The 24,497-nt window shown below is 41.4% G+C and overlaps 1 protein-coding gene across 2 annotated transcripts in view; it reads left to right on the top strand.

Annotated features, from left to right (window-relative positions):
- PPP2R5A (protein phosphatase 2 regulatory subunit B'alpha) overlaps positions 1-24,497 on the top strand; it is a 75,605-nt gene that overhangs the window by 29,982 nt on the left and 21,126 nt on the right. For both annotated transcript variants that reach the window (XM_054478746.2, XM_054478754.2), the window contains exons 2-3: positions 13,269-13,465; positions 17,645-17,746. In XM_054478746.2, coding sequence (XP_054334721.1) covers positions 13,269-13,465; positions 17,645-17,746 — 299 coding nt within the window. The remainder of the gene's footprint in view (positions 1-13,268; positions 13,466-17,644; positions 17,747-24,497) is intronic.

Here is a 24,497-nt window from a genome sequence, read left to right as displayed (position 1 = left end):
GTCCCTGCGGCCTTCTGCAGTGTTTGTGCCCCTGGGTACTTGAGATTAGGGAGTGGTGATGACTCTTAAAGAGCATGCTGCCTTCAAGCATCTGTTTAACAAAGCACATCTTGCACCGCCCTTAATCCATTTAACCCTGAGTTGACACAGCACATGTTTCAGAGAGCAGGGGGCTGGGGGAAAGGCCATAGATCAACAGCATCCCAAGGCAGAAGAATTTCTCCTCCCAGACAGGGCAGCCGGGCAGGCGCTCCTCACTTCCTCCCAGACGGGGTGGCGGCCAGGCAGAGGCGCTCCTCACTTCCCAGACGGGGCGGCCGGGCAGAGGCGCTCCTCACTTCCTCCCAGACGGGGTGGCAGCTGGGCAGAGGCACTCCTCACCTCCCAGACGGGGCGGCCAGGCAGAGGTGCTCCTCACTTCCCAGACGGGGCAGCCGGGCAGAGGTGCTCCTCATCTCCCAGACGGGGCAGCCGGGCAGAGGTGCTCCTCACTTCCTCCCAGATGGGGTGGCGGCCAGGCAGAGGCGCTCCTCACCTCCCAGATGGGGCGGCCGGGCAGAGGCGCTCCTCACTTCCTCCCAGACGGGGTGGCGGCCGGGCAGAGGCGCTCCTCACCTCCCAGACGGGGCAGCCGGGCAGAGGCACTCCTCACCTCCCAGACGGGGTGGCGGCCGGGCAGAGGCCCTCCTCACTTCCTAGACGGGGTGGCCGGGCAGAGGCGCTCCTCACTTCCTCCCAAACGGGGTGGCGGCCAGGCAGAGGCGCTCCTCACCTCCCAGATGGGGTGGCCAGGCAGAGGCGCTCCTCACTTCCCAGACGGTGTGGCGGCTGGGCAGAGGCGCTCCTCGCTTCCCAGATGGGGCAGCCAGGCAGAGGCTCTCCTCACTTCCTCCCAGACGGGGTGGCGGCCAGGCACAGGCGCTCCTCACTTCCCAGACGGGGCGGCTGGGCAGAGGTGCTCCTCACTTCCTCCCAGACGGGGTGGCGGCCAGGCAGAGGCGCTCCTCACTTCCTCCCAGACGGGGTGGCGGCCGGGCAGAGGCGCTCCTCACTTCCTCCCAGACGGGGTGGCGGCCGGGCAGAGGCGCTCCTCACTTCCTCCCAGACGGGGTGGCGGCCGGGCAGAGGCGCTCCTCACTTCCTCCCAGACGGGGTGGCGGCCGGGCAGAGGCGCTCCTCACTTCCCAGACGGGGCAGCTGGGCAGAGGCGCTCCTCACTTCCCATATGGGGTGGCGGCCGGGCAGAGGCGCTCCTCACTTCCCAGATGGGGCAGTCGGGCAGAGGCGCTCCTCATTTCCTCCCAGACGGGGTGGCGGCCGGGCAGAGGCGCTCCTCACCTCCCAGACGGGGTGGCCGGGCAGAGGTGCTCCTCATCTCCCAGATAGGGCGGCTGGGCAGAGGTGCTCCTCACTTCCTCCCAGACGGGGTGGCGGCCGGGCAGAGGCACTCCTCACCTCCCAGACGGGGCGGCCGGGCAGAGGCGCTCCTCACCTCCCAGACGGGGTGGCCAGGCAGAGGCGCTCCTCACTTCCCATATGGGGTGGTGGCCGGGCAGAGGCGCTCCTCACTTCCCAGATGGGGCAGCCGGGCAGAGGTGCTCCTCACTTCCTCCCAGACGGGGTGGCGGCCAGGCAGAGGCGCTCCTCACCTCCCAGATGGGGTGGCCGGGCAGAGGTGCTCCTCATCTCCCAGACGGGGCGGCCAGGCAGAGGTGCTCCTCACTTCCTCCCAGACGGGGTGGCAGCCGGGCAGAGGCGCTCCTCACCTCCCAGACGGGGCGGCCGGGCAGAGGCGCTCCTCACTTTCCAGACGGGGTGGCCGGGCAGAGGCGCTCCTCACTTCCCAGACGGGGCGGCCGGGCAGAGGCGCTCCTCACCTCCCAGACGGGGTGGCCGGGCAGAGGCGCTCCTCACTTCCTCCCAGACGGGGTGGCAGCCGGGCAGAGGCGCTCCTCACTTCCCAGACAGGGCGGCCGGGCAGAGGCGCTCCTCACTTCCTCCCAGACGGGGTGGCAGCTGGGCAGAGGCACTCCTCACCTCCCAGACAGGGCAGCCAGGCAGAGGTGCTCCTCACTTCCCAGACGGGGCATCCGGGCAGAGGTGCTCCTCATCTCCCAGACGGGGCAGCCGGGCAGAGGTGCTCCTCACTTCCTCCCAGACAGGGTGGCAGCCGGGCAGAGGTGCTCCTCACCTCCCAGACGGGGCGGCTGGGCAGAGGCGCTCCTCACTTCCTCCCAGACGGGGTGGCAGCTGGGCAGAGGCACTCCTCACCTCCCAGACGGGGCGGCCGGGCAGAGGTGCTCCTCACTTCCCAGACGGGGCGGCCGGGCAGAGGCTCTCCTCACCACCCAGACGGGGCGGCCGGGCAGAGGCGCTCCTCACTTCCCAGACGTTGGGCGACTGGGCAGAGGCGCTCCTCACTTCCCAGATGGGTCAGCCGGGCAGAGGCACTCCTCACATCCCAGACGATGGGCAGCCAGGCAGAGACGTTCCTCACTTCCTATACGGGATGGCGGCCGGGCAGAGGCGCTCCTCACTTCCCAGATGGGGCGGCCGGGCAGAGGGGCTCCTCACATCCCAGACGATGGGCGGCCAGGCAGAGACGCTCCTCACTTCCTAGACGGGGTGGCGGCGGGGCAGAGGCTGTAATCTTAGCACTTTAAGAGGCCAAGGCAGGAGGCTGGTAGGTGGAGGTTGTAGCCAGCCGAGATCACGCCACTGCACTCCAGCCTGAGCACCATTGAGCATTGAGTGAGCGAGACTCCGTCTGCAATCCCAGCACCTCGGGAGGCCGAGGCAGGCAGATCACTCGAGGCCAGGAGCTGGAGACCAGCCCGGTCAACACGGCGAAACCCCGTCTCCACCAAAAATACAAAAACCATTCAGGCATGGCGGCGCGCGCCTGCAATCCCAGGCACTCGGCAGGCCGAGGCAGGAGAGTCACAGGAGCCCGAGGCAGGGAGGTTGCAGCGAGCCGAGATCACGGCAGTACAGTCCAGCTTCAGCAACAGAGGGAGACCGAAAAAAGGAGAGGGAGACCGAAGAAAGGAGAGGGAGAGGGAGACCGAAGAAAGGAGAGGGGGAGGGGGAGGGGGAGAGGGAGAGGCTGAATTTTCAGTAATATGCTAAATATCCCTTTGGGATCATGTTTTTCTCTGTATTTGGTTTTATGTCATGTTGCAGTCTTTCCTTGAATGTCTGGTGATCCTTTATTTTCCATTAATATGTATGGATAAACAAAAAATTACTGTAAGAGTTGTTTGGGGTTTATTGATTATCTGGTTTTGTTTAGAGTAATTGGTTAGGGATCTAGTTATGTGCTGGAATGTGGGAACCTCCTCTGGCACTGTTCAGTTTCTTTAGGGAAGAACCTTCTAATTTTCTTTTGTCTGAAGCGTGAATGCTTGACTGTCTTTTGGAGTGGAATGGTAGAGTCTTCAGCAAGTCCAGACTTTTATTTAATCCCCCATTTCAGTTCATGTCTTAATCCTTTCCGCTGTTTCACTAGATATTTCTTAATCTTGAACTAATCTGAAGTTCTGTAGGACCCTTGTCTGTATTCCCCGTTTTTATTCTAGGACGTGACTTCCTCTTAGTTTTGCCAGTTACCACTTCTCCACCTGCTTTGAGTTTTTGCTGAAATTTGTTGAAGTCTGTTGCCTAAGGGCCTATTCTTCTGTTCTCTGTTACTGTGGGTTTTTATCTCTTTTTTTTTTTTTTGTGGGGGGTCTACTCTCATTTTAGAGGGAAGGGGAGAAAATAAACAAAATTGCCATTTTTAACTGATATGTACTGTGAATCTCTAATGGGTAACGATTTAGAATATAGCTTTTAAAGGAACATTTGATATTTCAAAAACAGTATTCTCATACTTGTTCACCTTACATTCTAGGTGGTTTAAATCCCAGCTTCAGTACAAATTTGCTTTATGATCTTGGGCATGCTGTGTAGTGTGGGATCCTGAAGTACTTCACATATTGTAAAGCAGTGGTTTTCAAACTCTTTCACTGCAAACTATAGTGAGAAACACATTTTACTTCACAACTTACATACTTCCATGACATAATATCCTTACGTGCAATACACTCTGATTTTTTTTTTTAAACTCTGGTTGTGACCCAGTAACTTGATCTTACTGCCCACCAATGGCGTGCAACCTACACTTTGAAAAACAGTATACTAGAGCAGTATTTCTTAAAAGCGTGAGCCAGGGCCAGGTTCAGTGGCTCACGCCTGTAATCCCAGCATTTTAGGAGGCCTAGGCGGGCAGATCACAAGGTCAGGAGTTCGAGACCAGTCTGGCCAAGATGGTGAAACCTCATCTCTACTAAAAATACAAAAATTAGCTGAGCATGGTGGTGGGCGCCTGTAGTCCCAGCTACTTGGGAGGCTGAGGCAGGAGAATCGCTTGAACGCGGGAGGCAGAGGTTGCAGTGAGCTGAGACTCAAGTCTCAAAAAAAAAAAAAAAAAAAAGTGTGAGCCAGATATATTTTCAAGTTGAGTATTGAAAAAAACATAAGAATTTAGGGAAAACCTAGCGGGGCTTTTGTGAGGTTTAAAAGGTATGTTAATAATCCTCCAAAGATGAAATTCTGCCTTTCCCTAGAGTTATCTTGAGTCACCCTTGGCCCTTGGCTTGAGGCCACGCAGGGATTTTTACAGTGTTGAGAATTATCTTTAGTGAGATCAAGTGGCAGTCATAATAAATTGAAGTACAGTTTAAAATGTGCTTTAAAAGCAGATCTTTTAGCCAAATTTAAATTAATTATGTATTTAGCAAAGCAAGGCATATCTGGTTTTTTTTTAAGGTAATTCCTAGATTGTGCAGTTTGTTGTACCTTTCATAATATTCATGCAGAGCTTTTTGTATTGTGGATTTAGTGATATTTTCTAGAAGAATGCTGTTTTTAAATTTTTTTATTTTTGGAAGAATGCTTTTAATAAATCCTTAGCTCTGATGCTGAAGAGATGACTACAAATTGATACTGCAGGTTATTACATATATTAAGTGCCTAGTCAAATTTCCTTGAGGCAACAAAAAGACTTAAGGCATTTGAAATTGTTAAATATGGTATATCATGATAGTAGATAGTAGTCTGAATTGCTCCTTGGTAAATACTTGGGAAGATCAAAATACAGTTGGCCCTCCATATCTGTGGGTTCCACATCTGTGGATTCAACCAACCTTGGATCAAAAATACTCCAGGGGAGGGAGGAAGAGTCTATACAGAATATATACAGACTTTTTTTTCAGGTCATTATTCCTTAAATAGTATAACAACTGTTTACATAGCATTTACATTGTATTAGGTATAAGTAATATAGACATGATTTAAAGTATACAGGAGGCTATGCATAGGTTAATGCAAATACTAGACCATTTTACATAAGGGACTTGAGCATCCTCAGATTTTTGTATCTGGGGGAGTCCAGGAACTTGTCCCCATGGATAATGCAGATCAACTGTATGCTTGTAAGTTTACGTGTAGGACATTCTCTTCATTTAAATAGAGGTCACTAGGACCTTAAATACTCATCTCTTATTTACTCACTTATTTATACATTTTGGAAGAAATCAGCATCCATTTGAAACAGATATATGTCATCAGTTCAAGAAAACCTGGTTAAAATTGCCCCAACAAAAACTTGGACCTCTTATAATAATTAAATTCAGAGTGACTGAGCAAACTACTGTGTTGTAGTACTCAGGACATGATCCAAAAGTTACCTTGTCAGCCACAACTCTAGTTGCTGATGATGCAGTGCTGTAAGGTGTTGTGAATTTTTCCTGTGAACTTGTTTGTTTCTAAAGATGTTTTCATTTTTAAACCTTTAAGTGAAATTCTGATAGAAAACATCAGCATCTCTTGCAGGGAGAATGCCAGGTGACCAAGCTGTCACTGTAGGAATCAGAATGGACATTATCATCCGTAGTGAGAATGGCAAATGGATAATCAACATCAGCCCAATTGCCAGACTGAAACATCATTATGACAGACTTCATTTGCAAGAATTCTTAAAATGGAGAAGCTGAAGAATAAAGTGGCCAGTGCAGATATTGTCTGTGCTTTTTACATTTAACAGATTTATTATGTGTTCTTTATGTTTTCTTTTCTTTTTCCTTTTTTTTGAGACGGAGTTTTGCTCTTGTTGCCCAGGCTGGAGTGCAATGGCACGATCTCGGCTCACTGCAACCTCTGCCTCCCGGGTTCAAGCGATTCTCCTGCCTCAGTCTCCCAAGTAGCTGGGATTACAGGTGTGCGCCACCACACCTGGCTAATTTTTTTGTATTTTTAGTAGAGGTGGGGTTTCACCATGTTGGCCAGGCTGGTCTCAAACTCCTGACCTCAGGTGATCCGCCCATCTCAGCCTTCCAAAGTGCTGGGATTACAGGCGTGAGCCACCGTGCCTAGCCTATGTGTTCTTTTTCTTACAGATTGTTACTCATGTTTATAAAATACAGCAAGAAGACAGGCTGATCTTTTTTCAACCTATTTATATTTTCTGCTCTTTTTTCTTATGAGAAAATTCAGTGTTACTGTTTCACAAATGTACCAGAGTTGGGACATATTAAGCATCTACAAATGCAAAATATTTCCTAATTTTTTAAATAATGAAAGCCATGATTACCATCTTTTGTTACAGGATAACTACTATAAAAATGTTTTTGACCTATATAAAAATGTTGCATGTCTTGAACCTACAAGTAGGCCAACCAGCAGTACATGACAGCAGCTTTGCTTCTCTCATTTAACCGTTTACAGTATGGCCTACTCTTCACAACTGTTTTACCTTAGCTGCCAAGAATCTTAGTAAAAACAAAAGCCCTTAAATATAGCAGTGAAATATCTTGTAAAGCTTTCTTGCATTTAATTCTCATTTTATTTATTTATTTATTTATTTATTTAATTATTTTGAGATGGAGTCTCGCTCTGTCGCCCAGGCTGGAGTGCAGTGGCCGGATCTGGGCTCACTGCAAGCTCTGCCTCCTGGGTTCACGCCATTCTCCTGCCTCGGCCTCCCGAGTAGCTGGGACTACAGGTGCCCGCTACCACGCCCGGCTAATTTTTCGTATTTTTAGTAGAGACGGTGTTTCACCGTGTTAACCAGGATGGTCTCGATCTCCTGATCTCGTGATCCACCCGCCTCAGCCTCCCAAAATGCTGGGATCACAGGTGTGAGCCACTGCGCCTGGCCCTCTTATTTAATTTTTAATTTTTCTGTTTATATTTAATCTTGTAAGCACTCTTGAATTCTTTTTGATTCCAGATTGTGTGGAGAATAGTCAGTATATATGTGGTAAATATATACTATGGTTGTACCTTTTCCGTTTTGCCTGATAGCATTACTTTCTGTGTTCTGTATCTTGCCTTCTCAACTTGCTTCTAATCTTTTGAAGACAGGAAATCATCTCTCAGAATTTGCTTCAAAGGATTGTCATGAGAGTGAAATTAGTGCATATAAAACACTTAGAATTGTCTTTGGAATGAAGTACTAACGTTAGCAGTAGTACTGTATTTTAATATGTAGCACAGCAGACTGCTCAATAGACGTTATGTACTTATGGGAAGGGTTTAGTAGGAAAAGATCTTTCTATATCATAATACCTAAAAATAATCAAGAATTGGAAACTTCTGTTTTAACCCAGAGCCAATGGAGTTGTAACATTAACTGCTTCTAAATACTTATAATGTTTGGGAAAATTCAGATGTGACCTCTCCCACCCAAGCATTATGTAATGCTGGGATATAGTTCTGGGGGAGAAAAAACAAAAACAAATTTAAATGCATCTTTAGGCTAAGAAATGGATTACTGAATGGATAAGCTATGAAAAACATTAATTTCTTTCTAGAGGAGACCCAGGAGTTAGGTGCCCAGAAAAAGTCTTTTTTAAAAAATGTGTAACATGGGGCTGGGCACAGTGGCTCACGCCTGTAATCCCAGCACTTTGGGAGGCCGAGGTGGGTGGATCACGAGGTCAGGAGATCGAGACCAGCCTGACCACCATGGTGAAACCCCATCTCTACTGAAAATACAAAAATTAGCCGGGCATGGTGGTGAGCGCCTGTAATCCCAGCTACTTGGGAGGCTGAGGCAGGAGAATCTCTTGAACCTGGGAGGCGGAGGTTGCAGTAAGCAGAGATTGTATCACTGCACTCCAGCCTGGGTGACAGAACAAGACTCCGTCTCAAAAAAAAAGAAAAAAAAAATGTGTAACATGTTCTTAAACCTACTACCATCATGCTTACGATGGGGCTACGTACTGAGAAATTCATCATTAGACAAATTTGTCATTGTGTGAACATCATAGAGTATACTTCCACAAACTTAAATGGTATAGTTTACTACACATCTAGGCTGTGTACAAACCTGTACAGCATGTTACTGTTCTGTATACTGTAGGCAATTTGCAAAATAAGTATATGTGTATCTAAACAAGAAAAGGTACAGTAAAAGTAGGTTTATATGGGACCACCATCACATATGCAGTCTGTTGTTGACAAAACTTTGTTATGTGGTGCATGACTGTATTTTCCAATCCTGAAAGTCATTTTGTGTCTTCTTTTGTGCTGGCCACAGGCTACTTAGCCTGTAGTGTTAGAAAAACGTACTTTCCATTTGTATTTCACCTTGAAATATATGCACTCATCTTCATGATTGTTATCTCAATCCATTTAATTCTACCATCAAGGTAGATTGTTGATAAAAATGGTCATTATGATTAATTCTTTTTTTTTTTTTTTTTTTTTTTTTTTGAGACAGTCTCGCTCTGTTCCCTAGGCTGGAGGGCAGTGGTGCAATCTTGGCTGTCTGCAAGCTCTGCCTCCCTGGTTCATGCCATTCTCCTGCCTCAGCCTCCCGAGTAGCTGGGACTACAGGTGCCCACCACCACGCCTGGCTAATTTTTTGTTATTTTTAGTAGAGACAGGGTTTCACCATGTTAGCCAGGATGGTCTTGATCTTCTTACCTTGTGATCCACCCACCTCGGCCTCCCAAGGTGCTGGGATCACAAGCGTGAGCCACCGCGCCTGGTATGATTAATTCTTAAACATAGTCAGGTTGTAATAATTCATTATTTATGTCACTGTTGATATCCAGCACCAATTTTGAACTTCTCCTTGTTTAGTAGACTGTATTTCAGTGCAGTTTCTTTATTCTTCAAATTCAGAGTTTTTTCAAGCATCAAATAAGTATTTATTAACTCCTTATATACCCTACCCTAGATAAAAAAGAAATAAAAAGGAAACCCTGCTCAGTGAGTAATCCTTCCCCTTGAGGAGCCTGAGATCTTTTGGTGGTTGATGGAAGAAACATCTGTTGAATATAGGCCTAAAGATAATGGGTACTCAGATACGTAATTGAGGTTGTGAGCACTATAGATCATGAGAGACGGGAGAGATCATTGTATCCTGACCTACCTACGGGAAATTTTGTGGAGAATGTGAGATTTAAGTTTGTTCTTAAAGGGCAAGTACGATATGGAAAGATAGGGGAGGAAATCCGGTGAAGTATTTCAGGTAGGGAAAAGACTTTGAACAAAGACACGGCCTTCAGAGAATAAGAGGGCTGGTTTCACATTGAGGAGGTGGTAGTGGGAGGAAGGAGAGAATAGGACGCACTGTATAAGGTGATCACATAATTGAAGTGGGATCTTGTGTGAGTTTGTATTACTATTAGGGTTAGGGAAAAAGGGCTAAAATATATCTTAAAACTCTGTTAGAACGCAGCCTCTCAAGGTATGGCAACTATTTCACCAAGTCATCATTATGGAATTTATATTACTTATAAAGATATATATTATAAAATAAAGCCATATATTAAGGATATAGATATCTTTCAAAATAGATAACTATATAAAGATAATACTGAATAACTGAGAGAACTATGGGGATTTCCTGTACACTATGGATTGAGAAGGATTCTTATAGCCTACATAGTCAACATGTATCTCATTTAGTATGTAGTACATACATAAGCAGAAGTGTCCATCTTCTAATTTTCAAACTAAGTACCAATATCAAGCAGACATCTTTTTGTTAGTTGAAATAAATTATTAGCAGACATCATTTATTAATGAAAATTAAATGCACATAACCATTTTAACTTTAAGGGTAAAAAGCCCCAGAAGATTTAAGAAAAGGGCCATTCAAGATACAACTGATTTTACAGAGAAGCAGCAGATTCTGCTTAGAATGACTAATGGCCATTTTAGGATTAAAAAAAGGTAGTCAACATAAGACTGCTGGTTATATGTAGCATGTATGTTGGCTAGTGGTTCATTTTCACCCCCAATAGAATGAATTTTAATTCTGGGATAAAGATAACTGTTTAGCATATTACTTAGTATTAAAAATAGCTGCAAATTTAATGTGTGTGTGTGTTTTTTTTTTAAGGATACATAAAAATATTCCCACTTAAGAACAGTTCATAAAAGGTGATCCTGAATCAGGGTGAGGTGGCTCACACCTGTAATCCCAGCATTTTGGGAGGCCGAGGCAGGTGGATCATTTGAGGTCAGGAGTTTGAAGCCAGGCTCTCCTACATAGTGAAACTTCATCTCTATTAAAAAAAATACAAAAATTAGCTGGGCGTGGTGGTGCAGGCCTGTAATCCCAGCTACTTGGGAGGCTGAGGCAGGAAAATTGCATGAACCTGGGAGGTGGGGGTTGCAGTGAGCCAAGATTGCGCCACCACACTCTAGCTTGGGCAACAGAGTAAGACTCCTTCTCAAAAAAAAAGTGACCCTGAATCAAAAACCTTACCAAATTGGTAGTAAAAAATGTCATATATGTCAATATTATGTGGATTCTGAATGCCAATCTTAGGATTATAGACGTTAGCCTTCATAAAGCAGAGAGTCATTATTGATTCTGGAACAGGAAATGCTAATACAAGTTCTTTGTAAGTGTGGAGCTATCTTACTTTACTGGCATAGCCACAAATGAACTGCAGCAAATTCAAGTCTTCATATTTTTACTTGAAAAATCATGTGACTTTTGCTGTTCTTTATAATACATCCACATTTGTTTTATTGTAAAATTATTTAATAATAATTGATCAATGAAAAGAATGTGCTTTATGTCTTGTGACTTTGTGTGAGCATGCTTAGAATACCTGACCTACTACGGTTCAGCAGTACCTTATCTAAATCAGCTTTTTTAAGGACAGCAACTTGAATATAATTGCAAGGTAATTTTACTAGCTTCCTGCCCTGGAGTAATTACGAAGCATAGGCATTCTTGATTAGGTTATCATCTTTATGAAGATTTCTGCCTGTATCTTTATATAAAGTATGTACTGGTTTTGAATGGAGGCATAGTTTTGTATATTGTGAGCTAAATATCAGAGTTGAATATGATTTTTAAAAGTTACTCTCAGAAGTTCAGTAAACTTGAGTGATTGAGCGAATAGAATTCCTTGTTTATAGAATGAAAGTTCAGAATTGAAGTTTTATGGTTTTGAAGGTTAGAAACAAAAGGATTTAACATTTGTTAGAACCAAATCAATACAGTGTGTCCATTTTTTTGTAATAAGTAGAATATAAAACAATGAACTTTTTAAATTGAGACTTGAGTCTCACTCTGTGGCCCAGGCTGGAGTGCAGTGGCGCTATCTCGGCTCACTGCAACCCCCACCTCCCCTGTTACAGTGATTTTCCTTCCTCAGCCTTCCCAGTAGCTGGGATTACAGGCGCCCACCACCACATTCGGCTAATTTTTGTATTTTTAGTAGAGATGGGGTTTCACCATTTGGCTAGGCTGGTCTTGAATTCCTGACCTCAAGTCATCCGCCTGCCTCAGCCTTCCAAAGTGCTGGGATTACAGGAATGAGCCACCACACCGGCCCATTTTTTGAGTACCTATTATATGCCAGGCATTGTATTAGATACTAGAAAGAGAAAGAGAAGTAGAGAGATAGAAAGACAGAGATAATTAGATAAATAAAACTTGGTTTCTGCATTGATTGATTGAGATGTTGTCTCTGTTGCCCAGGCTGGAATGCAGTGGTGCGATCTCGGCTCGCTGCAACCCCAGCCTCCTGGGTTCAAGCGATTCTCTTACCTCAGCCTCTGGAGTAGCTGGGATTACAGGCATGCGCCACCACGCCTGGATAATTTTTGTATTTTTAGTAGAGACGGGGTTTTGCTATGTTGGCAAGGCTGGTCTCGAACTCCTGACCTCAAGTGATCTGCCCACCTTGGCCTCCCAAAGTGCTGGGATTACAGGTGTGAGCCACTGGGCCTGGCCGTTGGTTCCTGCTTTTAGTTGAGGGGTGCTGAATATGTAAAATATAATTGCTGTAAAGCACAGTAAACACTATAACAGAGATATGCACCTAAAACACATTTGGGTAAAAGTGGATAAACCAACCAATTTAGCTTCAGTACCATAAGGATAGCTTCTGAAAACTGTACTCCAGTCTGGGCGACAGAGCAAGACTTTGTCTCAAAAAAATAAAAATTAAAAAAAAAGAAGGGACTTATGCTGAAACTTTATAAGTAGGTAGTGTTCCCAGGGTGGAAATGTGGGAAGAAGGGCGTTCCAGACAGAGGAAACATTGTGTAATCTTCAGGGAACTGCAGAGAGTATGGAGTATGGTTTAACCAAAATGAAGAGGCATGTTGGAAAGGGTTGAGAGATGACTCTTGACAGTAGACAGCTATACTTTGTATACAGCCCAGAGGAGTTTGAACTTTATTATTTAATTATTGGAGTATCATTGAAAAACATGGAACTTGAACACACCGATTCTCATTTTGGCAAGATTTTGAGGTTGTTTGGAGGGTGAGTCAGGAGTGGTAATGGTTATGGGACCAGATAAGAGGAGCAATTAGAATATCATTGCTGTAGTCCAGATGAGGCACGGTGAGGAGTCTGAAATGGCAGTGGGAATGACAAGGATAGATTTCAGATATGTTAAAGATGCCGAATCAATAACATTTAATGATTAGCTGGGCATGGTGGCACATAATCTCCACTACTCTGGAGGCTGAGGCAGGAGAATCACATGAGCCTAGGAGTTTGAGTCTATCTTGGGCAATGTAGCAAGACCACATTTCTTTAAAAAAATTTTTTTAATGATTGATTGTGAGTAATGAGAGAGAAGAGTCCAGTATAAATCCCTGAATGATGGGGTTAGATGGGCACATTTCTCACTAGATTTTTGGAAGAAGTTTTACATATGTGAATAGCTTCTACAAAATTAATATATAAAAGTAACTTCTGAGTAGGTTATTTCTAAGTTTTTCTTTATTTTTATTTATAGATGCCACTTCAAATGAACAACAAGAGCTTTTCTGTCAGAAGTTGCAGCAGTGTTGTATACTGTTTGATTTCATGGACTCTGTTTCAGACTTGAAGAGCAAAGAAATTAAAAGAGCAACACTGAATGAACTGGTTGAGTATGTTTCAACTAATCGTGGTGTAATTGTTGAATCAGCGTATTCTGATATAGTAAAAATGGTAAGCCTCTAGACTTATGTTCCTCAGATTTATGTAAATTTAAGATCTGAGGTATAATAATGAATTGAGACTGATTTTAAATAAATGTACAATAATTAATACATCCCCCAAATTTTAAAAAATAGTTCATTTGAAAGAGTATCCCATTCATTCCAATGATACCATCATTGCGTATACAAGTTTGGGAATTGAGAGTCACAGTGGCTGGTGGCTCCCATATTGGATAGTGCAGATCTAGAGCTTAAGAGAAGGATTTAGGCCTGGGATTATACAGATTGATAGGTAATTAATGTCATGAAGGTGAATAGTTACTGAGAACTTTTATTTTTATTTGTTTATGAGACGGAGTCTCGCTCTGTAGCGCAGGCTGGAGTGCAGTGGTGTGATCTTGGCTCACTGCCACCTCTGCCTCCCAGGTTCAAGCAGTTCTCTGCCTCAGCCTCCCAAGTAGCTGGGATTACAGGTGCCCACCACCACGCCCAGCCAATTTTTGTATTTTCAGTAGAGATGGGGTTTCACCATCTTGGCCAGGCTGGTCTTGAGCTCCTGACATCGTGATCCACCCGCCTCAGCCTCCGAAAATGCTGGGATTATAGGCGTTAGCCACCATGCCCAGCCATTACTGAGAACTTGTGAAGGGGAAAGGGAAGACCAGTGAAAGACTAGGCATCTCCACATTTAAGCAGTGGGTAAGGGAGTCAGATATAACACTTTAATTGAAAGTCAGGATCTTTAAGAAGTTAATATAATATCTGATGTGAAAAAAAACTGCAGCTAACTTTTTTGAAGTAAGGTTGTTTAGGATGCTTGCTGTTTATTAGTAATTCAACGTTATTTTCTATCAAACAGTAGGATTTTGTTTAGTATTTGTGATTTTTTATTTTATTTTATTGTATACCAACAAAATATAAAAATTTAGGCCAGTGCAGTGGCTCGCTTATGCTTGTAAACCCAGCACTTTGGGAGGCTGAGGTGGGAGAATCACTTGAGGCCAAGAGTTCAAGACCAGCCTGGTCAGCATAGCAAGGACTCATCTCTACAAAAAGTGCTAAAAAAAAAATTAAAAAATTAGCCAGGCATGGTGGCATGAGCCTTTAGGCCCAGATACTCAGGAGGCTGAGGTGAGAGGATTGCTTGAGCCCAGGAGTTCAAGACTGAAGTGAGCCATGATCACCACTGCATTCCAGCCTGGGTTGACAGAGCAACACCTTGTCTCAAAAAAAAAAAAAGGTAAAAAAATCCAGTTGGACTAATTAGAGAGTCGCTGAGTACATAATTTAAACTTATATCAGAGTATTGAAGCTAAAAGCAAATATAAATATAACCTACAGTTGCCTTCATTTCTTTCCCCTTGCCTAATATACGTTCTTGGGGAAGAACCAAATGTGTAGTAGGAAATATAAGTTTGGCCCTACTATAGTAGTTGGGTTTCCTTTTATCACTTTGTAGTAGAAGACCTCTCAAAAGGAATTAGGAAATTTTTGATTGTTGGGTTTTTTTTTTTTCTTTAAAGAGAATAAAAGCCTTCAAAAATTTTTTTTTTTTTTTTTTTTTTTTGGAGACAGAGTTGGCTGGGCACAGTGGCTCATGCCTGTAACTCCAGCACTTTGGGAGGCCAAGGCGGGTTGATCACCTGAGGTCAGGAGTTTGAGAACAGCCTGGCCAACATAGTGAAACCCCATCTCTGCTAAAAATACAAAAATTAGCCAGGTGTGGTGGCGGGCGCCTGTAATCCCAACTACTTGGGAGGCTGAGGCTGGGAATTGCTTGAACCTGGGAGGCGGAGGTTGCAGTGAGCCAAGATTGTGCCACTGCATTCTAGGCTGGGCGACAGAATGAGACCCTGTCTCAAAAAAAAAAAAAAAAAAAAAAAGAGTGTCTCTCTTTTCCCAGGCTGGAGTGCAGTGGCGTAATCATAGCTCACCGCAGCCTTGACCTCCTGGGCACAAGCTATCCTCCTGCCTAAGCCTCCTGAGTAGGTAGAACTACAAGCATGTACCACCATGCCCGATTAATTTTTTCATTTTTTTTTTTTTTTTTTTTAGAGGTGGAGCCTTGCTTATTGTCCAGGCTGGTCTCAAACTCCTGACCTCAAGCAGTCAGTCCTCCAGTCTCAGCCTCCGAAAGTGCTGGGTTTACATACATGGGCCGCCATGTCCAGCCTCAAAAAAATTTAAAGATTAGCTATAGAGAGAACATTAATCAAAATGAAATTGGCTTAAACTGCCACAGACAATAAAAGGAAGTGATAATTTGAGAACATAAATACTAAATATTGATGGACTTCTTCAAGTTTTCTTTTTATCATTTAAAAAGTTCAGGGAGAAAAAGCAGTATTTCCTATTGTTACTGATTTCAAATGGCTTATGTTCAGGAATTTTTAAAGTCCTGGGAATTAATCTCTAAAATTGTTGACAGATATTGAAAGTCTCAAATATTTGAGTCAAATTTGCTATATACTAATAAATTATGGGATTTAATTTCTTTGCCCAAGTAAAAAGTTGTGTGTTTGTTGTTGCTTTCTTAAATTTTTTATTTTGATTTCTGTGGGCATATAGGTATATATTGTTGGTTTCTTAAAAATTTGTGAGTACTTAATTGAATAAGTAATACTTGAGTCATCTTACCCATTTAGACTCTTGAAGCTCTTCTGAATATTTGTTATATACAGTTAATTTTATTAGTGGCTACAAGGTTAACTTTTTCTTTTACTACTGACAATAATAAGTATGATCTCAAGGACAAATTCTACGCTCTTGTGAGATTTCTTTTCAAATTATATCGATGGCTTGCTGCTACTCTTTGTGAAATTGATGTCCATCAAACTGTTTATTGGCTTTGCCCTCAAGTACTGGCTTTGAGTTCTGGCTGATCAAATTTTAGGTTATTACTTATTATGTCTTATGGTTACAGTAATTGACTATTAGCAGTTAATTTGTGTACCAAAGATGCCACTTCATAAGAATAGTTGGGAATTTGCCTGCAATTCCTTATCTTGTCCTTTACCGCTGGAATAGTTTATCTCAAAATGATCAACCCATTAGTAGTTGGGCCTTAAATGTTTATTAAACTACTTGGTCTGTCAGTCTGTTCATTATTCTTAAAAAATTTGTAGATTAGGACCACAGTCTATCCTTTGCTAGAGAAAAAGGATATATATTTACCTTAGTACTAAGATAACGCAAAGCATGAAATTATAAATACTATATTTCACTAGATCTAAAAGGAAGCACATCCTGATTTCAAGGTGGTTAATATGTTTTTTAAAAGTCTCAAAGTAGATGAAATACAGTAAATTAAATCATCAAAAGGTATTATAAACACATTTATATTAACAGTGAAGGCATTCTACCCTCGCTCACCTCTCCCTTAGTGTGGTATGTATGTATAAGAATGGAGAGATTTTACCAAACTCTGAGTTATAAGGCAAGTATAGAATATGGCCATGTTGGAATAGGGGAGGAATTGTAGAAAGATGAAATGAATCAAATTAAAGATAAGTAGAATTAGTAACTTTTCCCCTCGAATTCCCTGTACTCCCTTTCTCTATATTCTCCCTTTCCCTTCTTTCTTTTTTATTTTTTTATTTTTATTTTTTTTTTGGAGACAGGGTCTGGCTCTGTCACCCAGGCTGGAGTGCAGTAGTATGATCTCAGCTTACTGCAACCTCCGTCTCCTGGGCTCAAGCGATTCTCCTGCCTCAGCCTCCCCAGTAGTTGGGACCACAAGTGTGCACCACCATGCCTGGCTAATTTTTGTGTTTTTGTAGCGATTGGGGGTTTCACCATGTTGCCCAGGCTGGTCTTGAACTCCTGACCTCAGACAGTCTGCCCCCTCGGCCTCCGAAAGTGCTGGGATTACAGGTGTGAGCCACTTCGCTTGGCTCCCTCTTTCTTTTTAAGCAAAATTTGGAAAGAAAAATTTATAATTTAAAGAAGATGAATCCAGAGGTTATCTGTAATCTTCAGGAGCTTAGGTCTGAGGAAGTCAGAGTTATTGGATAGAGAAAAGAGAGAAACAAACACCTGCTTTCTTTGTATCTTGAAGAGGTTTACAGATTTTGAACTAAGCTTACAGCTATAACTTTTTTCTTAAAGTGATCTTTAAAATATTTCGTTTTGAATTGTCCAATTCAATTACACATACAACAAAGAACATAAAATTATTTTTTCTTTACAGATCAGTGCTAACATCTTCCGTACACTTCCTCCAAGTGATAATCCAGATTTTGATCCAGAAGAGGATGAACCCACGCTTGAGGCCTCTTGGCCTCACATACAGGTAGGGAACATAATTACGTATTGGCAGTTTTTATATTTATGCTATTTTGCAGAAATCATGGTTTTCTCATTTAGATTCTGAGTGTCTGTGTAAAATATTTGACTTTTATGGTTTTCTTAACATTATTTTCTTTCATGCAAATACTGTTTTTTCATTGTAATAAAATACACTTAACATATATTTACCATTTAAACCATTTTAAAGTGTACAATTTAGTGACACAAAGTACATTCGCCATGTTGTACAACCCATCACCACTCTTTAATTCTATAACTTTTCTGTCACCCCAAATGGAAACCCCATTGGCATTTAGCACTCATGCCCCATTCCGCTCTCTTTATAGCCCCTGACAACTACCAATCTGCTTTCTGTCTCTGGATTTGCCTATTCTGGATACTTCATATAAGTGAAATTATGTAATATGTGGGCTTTTGTTTCTGGGTTCTTTCAGTTAGCATAATGTTTTCAAGGTTCATAAATGTAGTCTGTATCAATACTTCATTCCTTTTTATGGATGAATTATTCATTCCATTGTATAGATATACCACATTTGTTTATCCACTTACCAGTTGATGGACATTTAAATTATTTCCATCATTTGGCTATTGTGAATAGAGCTGTTATGAACAGTTCTATGTATAAGTTTTTGCTTGAACCCATAAATTTTTATACATTATTTTTTTCTTTTCTTTCCCTTTTTTTTTTTTTTTTTTGAGACGGGGTCTGGTTCTGTCACCCAGGCTGGAGTGGAGTGGAGTGGCGTGATCTCAGCTCACTGCAACCTCTGCCTCCTGGGCTCAAGCCATCCTCCCACCTCAGCCTCCTAAGTAGCTGCAACTACAGATGTGTGTCACTACACCTGCTAATTTTTGTATTTTTAGTAGAGATGGAGTTTTGCCATGCTGCCCAGGCTGGTTTCGAACACCTGAGCTCAAGCAGCCCACCCACTTGGTTCCCAAAGTGCTGGGATTACAGGTGTGCAACTAATGACAAATTCTTTCAGTGTTTATCTAGGAATGTCTTAATTTCCTCTTCATTTTTGAAGGAGAGTTTTGCTGGATGTAGAATTCTTGGCTAACAGTCTTTTTCTTTCAACACTTTGAACATGTCATCCCATTTGTCTTCTTACGTCCATGGTTTTCTGATGACAAGTTAGCCATTAATCTTATTGAGGATCTCATCATGTATGTGAAAAGTCGTTTTTCTCTTGCTGCTATAAACATTATCTCTTTGTCTTTAAGTTTTGTCAATTTGATTATGATGTATCTAGGTGTGGATCTTCTTGACTTTATTCTACCTGTTGTTTATTGAGTTACAATTAGAATTCATTATGTAAACTAATATTTTTCATAATCTTTGATTTATTTTTGGTCATCATTCAAATATTTTTCCTGCCCTTTTTCTCTCATCTTCTGGGACTCCCATTTATGTGTATGTTGCTATACTTGATGGTGTCCCACAGGTCTCTGGAGCTCTGTTCAATTTTCTTCATTTATATATGGATTCTAGGTATTAATGCCAATTAATTTGCTGATTTTTTTTTTAATTTTACAAGTACTTATATTTTGTAGTGACTTTTACATTTTCTGTTATTATAAAGAGATGAGAGAGGCCAGGCATGGTGGTTCACACCTGTAATCCCAGCACTTTGGGAGGCCAAGCTGGGTGGATCACCTGAGGTCAGGAGTTCGAGACCAGCCTAACATGGAGAAACCCCGTCTCTACTAAAAATACAAAATTAGCCAGGCATGGTGGTACCTGCCTGTAATCCCAGCTACTCAGGAGGCTGAGGCAGGAGAATTGCTGGAACCCAGGAGGCAGAAGTTGTGGTGAGCCGAGATTGCGCCATTACACTCCAGCCTGGGTAACGAGAGAAACTCCGTCTCAAAAAAAAAAAAAAGAAAAAAGATGAGAGAAAGAAAATTACATTCTATATCGTTTGGGATACTTTATGCAATAGTCTGCCTCATTATTTATTAATTTATTCATTCTGTGTAGCACCTATACATCCAAATAAAATGCAGCGGTGTCCTAGGATTAGTGAAAGCTGATAACAGTTTTAAGATCTTTCAGCACATTAGGGCTTACAGAACTAGAAAATCCAAAGTGGTAAATTATTTTTTAATAGAACTGTACACAAGTTTATCTGAAATTTTGTTCCATAGTTGGTGTAAAATTAATAATGCTATATTTGAAATGCAAAGGTTTTACATATTCTCATTAGCTGATAAGTTGATAAGCTGATAATGAAAAATTCTCATTAGCTGATTTTTTAATCAGATGTAGTTGAATAGTCTGAAAAAGACCCCTTGGTCTTTGAATTTTTAAAAGTAAAGAAAGTGTTTTCATTAGAATATATTTATATGCTCATGGAAAGTAGCAGTGGAAATTGAGCCAAGTAGACAATATGCTTTCCATTTTTAACTGGTATGATTTGAGGTTTTATTTAAATTCCCTGAAACCAGTGGTTCTTAACATTTTAGGAGGTGGTAAGTTGCTTTCAAAATATGATTTTTTCTTTTTTTATTTATGTATTTATTTATTTTTGAGATGGAGTCTCACTCTGTTGCCCAGGTTGGAGTGCAGTGGCATGATCTCGGCTCACTGCAACCTCCACCTCCCAAGTTCAAATGATTCTCCTGCCTCAGTCTCTTGAGTATCTGGGACTGCAGGTGCTTGCCACCATGCCCAGCTAATTTTTGTATTTTTAGTAGAGATGGGGTTTCAGCATGTTGGCCAGGCAGGTCTCGAACTCAGACCTCAAGTGATCCATTCACCTCAGCCTTCCAAAGTGCTGGGATTACAGGCATGAGCCACTGCGTCCAGCCCAAAATACGATTTTTGAGAAGTAGTTCTCTCTCAAGACAAATTCCCAGAGATACAAGAAATTCTCATTCATCTGTGGTCCCTTGATTAAAAGGCTCTGCCTTAGATATATATGTTTATAGTTAAAAAATCTTTCTGAAAACCAAAATTTCTAGAAACCAAAATTTGGCATACAGTTTTTAAATTTGGCAATTAAATAGTCTAAGGACATCAGAAACTGGTAGATACTAAAGTGACCTGATTTATAGTATTTGTCAATATATTGTAGCTACATTATTAATCATCTTGAGTTTTTTTAGATGGAATATTAAAACTACTCTGACAAATTAGATTATAGGGAATTGTAGCACTGAAGAAATTTGCTCAATGGAAGTTTCTTCTGCTATTATAATGTGTGCTTAACTCACCTGGAATTCTTTTGTTTCATACTAAAAGTTTACGTTTTACCTTTAGCTTATGAGATCCTAGATGCTAGAAATTAATTTATTAGGGTGGAAAATAAACATTAGTTGTTAATGAGGGAGAGTAATTACAAGTAATCTCACAACCTTTCAAGCCTTTGTTTCCCCACCCTTTTCATGAATTTTCTAAACATGTGCTAATAAAAGTTTATCTCTTTTTATTTATTCTTACACTGTAATGGAAATACTAATGAGCAGTGGAATAATGGAATAAAAAGATATAAAAGAAAGGAACACAAGGAAGGTCATTTCAGTATTAGGGGATAGGTTGTTATCTTCTAATTTATTAAGTGTAGTATTACACAGTAACTTAATGTACAACAGTTTTAAATTATTTTCTCATTTCTTTCCTAAGTATTATTGCTTTCTATTTATTGAAGACTAACAATATATTAATTTTCTGCACTTTTAGATAAATAATTAGGACACTTGGCTGCTGTACTAGCCTGGAATACAGGCAGATTGTGTATTTTCACTTTCTTTTATTAATTACTTTAGTGGCACAGATAATTAAGATTTAATTATGTAGGATAGTGCCTAGCACATAGACCTCTTTAGGAATAAGTTGTATTTTAGGGATTAGAAGGCTTTTTTCTCTGGGCAATATAATTAGAAATTTAAACTAGCAACATACATATTTTACAACGTACACCTTTACATTGAAATAAGTCTTGGCCATATACTATATTTTAAATATTTTCATGGGCTAAGAAGAATCCAAAATGGTAGGAATCATAGCCTAATGCACTAACTTTATAGCCACAAAAATAAAAAGGAATATCTTTTATATAAGGTTGAGAAATACTTTTATTGCTTTGGCCTTTTTAATTGTGAATAGTTATTATCTTTTTAGTTCTTACGGATAAAAGAGCAGAGGGAAAAAACCTAGGCTAACTGTATTTAAACTATTCAAGGTTTATGCACAATCTATTGTTTTCACAAGGATTACAGAGAAAAACAGATTCTTAAAAAACTATGATTTTGTTAATGTTTACCTTATCCCAGGCAATGTTCTTTTTGGGTGCTTAATATATAATATCTCATATAGTTGACTATGCATTACTTTTTATATGAATTCTTTTATATATTAAATCAATTAAAAACCTTATTTACGAAAGTTTCCTCTTAATAGAGGTTGGAAAACACTGGTCACCTGTATTACTTGAAAGCAGCCTTTTAGGTACTTGTAGATCTTTAAAGTTTGCTTCTCAGTCTTTGCCTCTCTGACCCAAACATTTCTATTCCTTTAGCTTTTTGTATAGGTCTTATTTTTCAGATACTTTAATCATCCATGCTGTTTTCTGTTGGAACTTCTCCCAAGTCTTTTTAATGGTGAAGACCAGAATTTTATATGTTTTATTTTAACTCTCTTAGGAAAGACATGGTCAGAACTGAGTAGAATAGTAAGATTACACTCCTCAGTTCCCTATACTTTTTAGTTATCTTTCACTTTTTAGGGTATGTTTGGTGTACAGAAGTAGAAGGACTAGCCATACATTGAACATAGGTAAAGTTTGTCATTTTATTAGTGAACTGAATTCATTGGTGAAGTGCCTGTTTTTCTTTGCAACACTATTTCTTAGATTCTTGGAGCAAGTTATTTGTATAGAAGGCTGGGTGCAGTGGCTCACACCTGTAATCCCAGCACTTTGGGAGGCTGAGGCAGGTGGATCATGAGGTCAGAAGGATCATGAGGTCAGGAGTTCGAGACCAGCCTGAACAACATGGTGAAACCCTGTCTCTACTAAGAATACAAAAATTAGCCAGGTATGGTGGCACACGCCTCTAATCCCAGCTACTCAGGAGGCTGAGGCAGGAGAATGGCGTGAACCCAGGAGGCAGAGGTTGCAGTGAGCCGACATTGCACCATTGCACTCCAGTCTGGGCGACAAAGCAAGACTCTGTCTCAAAAAAAAAAAAAAAGAAAGAAAACAAGACCATAGAAAAACTTCAGTCACTACATAGAAACACAACCTCTTAACAAATGTGATTTTCATTCATTCAGTAAGCATCTATTGTGTGTCAAGCATTTTTGTAAACATTGAGGGTAATGAACTAAGCAAAATCCCTTACATCCTAGCAGAGAAGAACAAAATAATAATAAAATAATTGGCATATATTCTATGTTAGGGTGTGATACATTTTTTAAAATGTAGGATGGAGTATATAGAGAGTGACACTGGGACAGGATAAATTTTATAGAAGCATAATCTCGATTATTCCATTTTGAAGATTTCCAGCTCTGTAGATCACTAGTGTTTCTTCTGCCTCTATTTGGGATAACTATTCATCATTGTTATTTATTTATTTATTTTTCTGAGACAGAGTTTTTGCTCTTGTTGCCCAGGCTGGAATGCAATGGAGTGATCTCGGCTTACTGCAACCTCTGCCTCTCAGGTTCAAGCGATTCTCCTGCCTCAGCCTCCCAAGTAGCTAGGATTACAGGCATGCGCCACCATGTCTGGCTAATTTTGTATTTTTAGTAGAGACGGGATTTCTCCATGTTGGCCAGGCTGGTCTGGAACTCCCGACCTCAGGTGATCCGCCCGCCTCAGGCTTCCAAAGTGCTGGGATTACAGGTGTGAGCCACTGCACCCGGCCCTCAATATGTATTTAAGTAACTTTTTGTCATCATCTCTTTAGTGGTGCTAAGTTGGCGGTGTAACAGCACTTTGCTGCTAATTTTGATTGATCACCTAATGTTTACTGTGTCAGGTAAATGATGTAGATGAAAACTATGAAAGAATTTATATGTGGTATTTGTGAATGGCACAGGTTTCAATTATATATATGGTTCAATTATATATATGGTTTAGAGAATTCAGTTTGAGAGAATTAGAGAATTCAGTTTGATTTGTAGCTTGATGCATAAAAGTCTCCCATAGGACAGGCTATTACTCTGAAAACTGTTAAGCCTTAAACTCTATATTTCTGATGAAGATCTTAAGAAGGGAGAGTAGATAGGCTAATGCATGCCACATTTGGCTCATGTTTAATGTTTAACCTGATCCCACCTTATGATGGAATCTCCAGGGATTTGCATAAAGATTTGGAGTCTATAATTCCATACCATCAACCTATACTCTGCATTCTCTTCATCTCAAGACATGCTGCTTAAAAAAAAAAAAAAAAAGCCAGGCATGGTGGCTTACACCTTACCAGCACGTTAGGATGCTGAGGTGGGTGCATAGCTTGAGCCTGGGAGTTCGAGACCAGCCTGGGCAACGTGGTGAAACTCTGTCTCTAAAAATAAATAAATATATATATTTTTTAATCAAGACATGCTGCTACCTTTCTATAAAATAAAAGCCATCCTCTTCCTGAGGATCCAGAATCAAAACAAAGGATCCAGAATCAAAACAAATGCAGGGCTCAAGTTGCATATCCTCCTTAAAGCTTTTCCTACCTATTCCACAGTGGTACAGCCCTTTTCTAAATAGCTCCTGCACTTACAGTCTGTGCCA

Source organism: Pongo pygmaeus, chromosome 1, assembly GCF_028885625.2.
Source record: "Pongo pygmaeus isolate AG05252 chromosome 1, NHGRI_mPonPyg2-v2.0_pri, whole genome shotgun sequence".
Lineage (NCBI taxonomy): Eukaryota > Metazoa > Chordata > Mammalia > Primates > Hominidae > Pongo > Pongo pygmaeus.
Note: the sequence above shows the minus strand (reverse complement) of the source record. Positions and strands in the feature narration are given on the sequence as shown.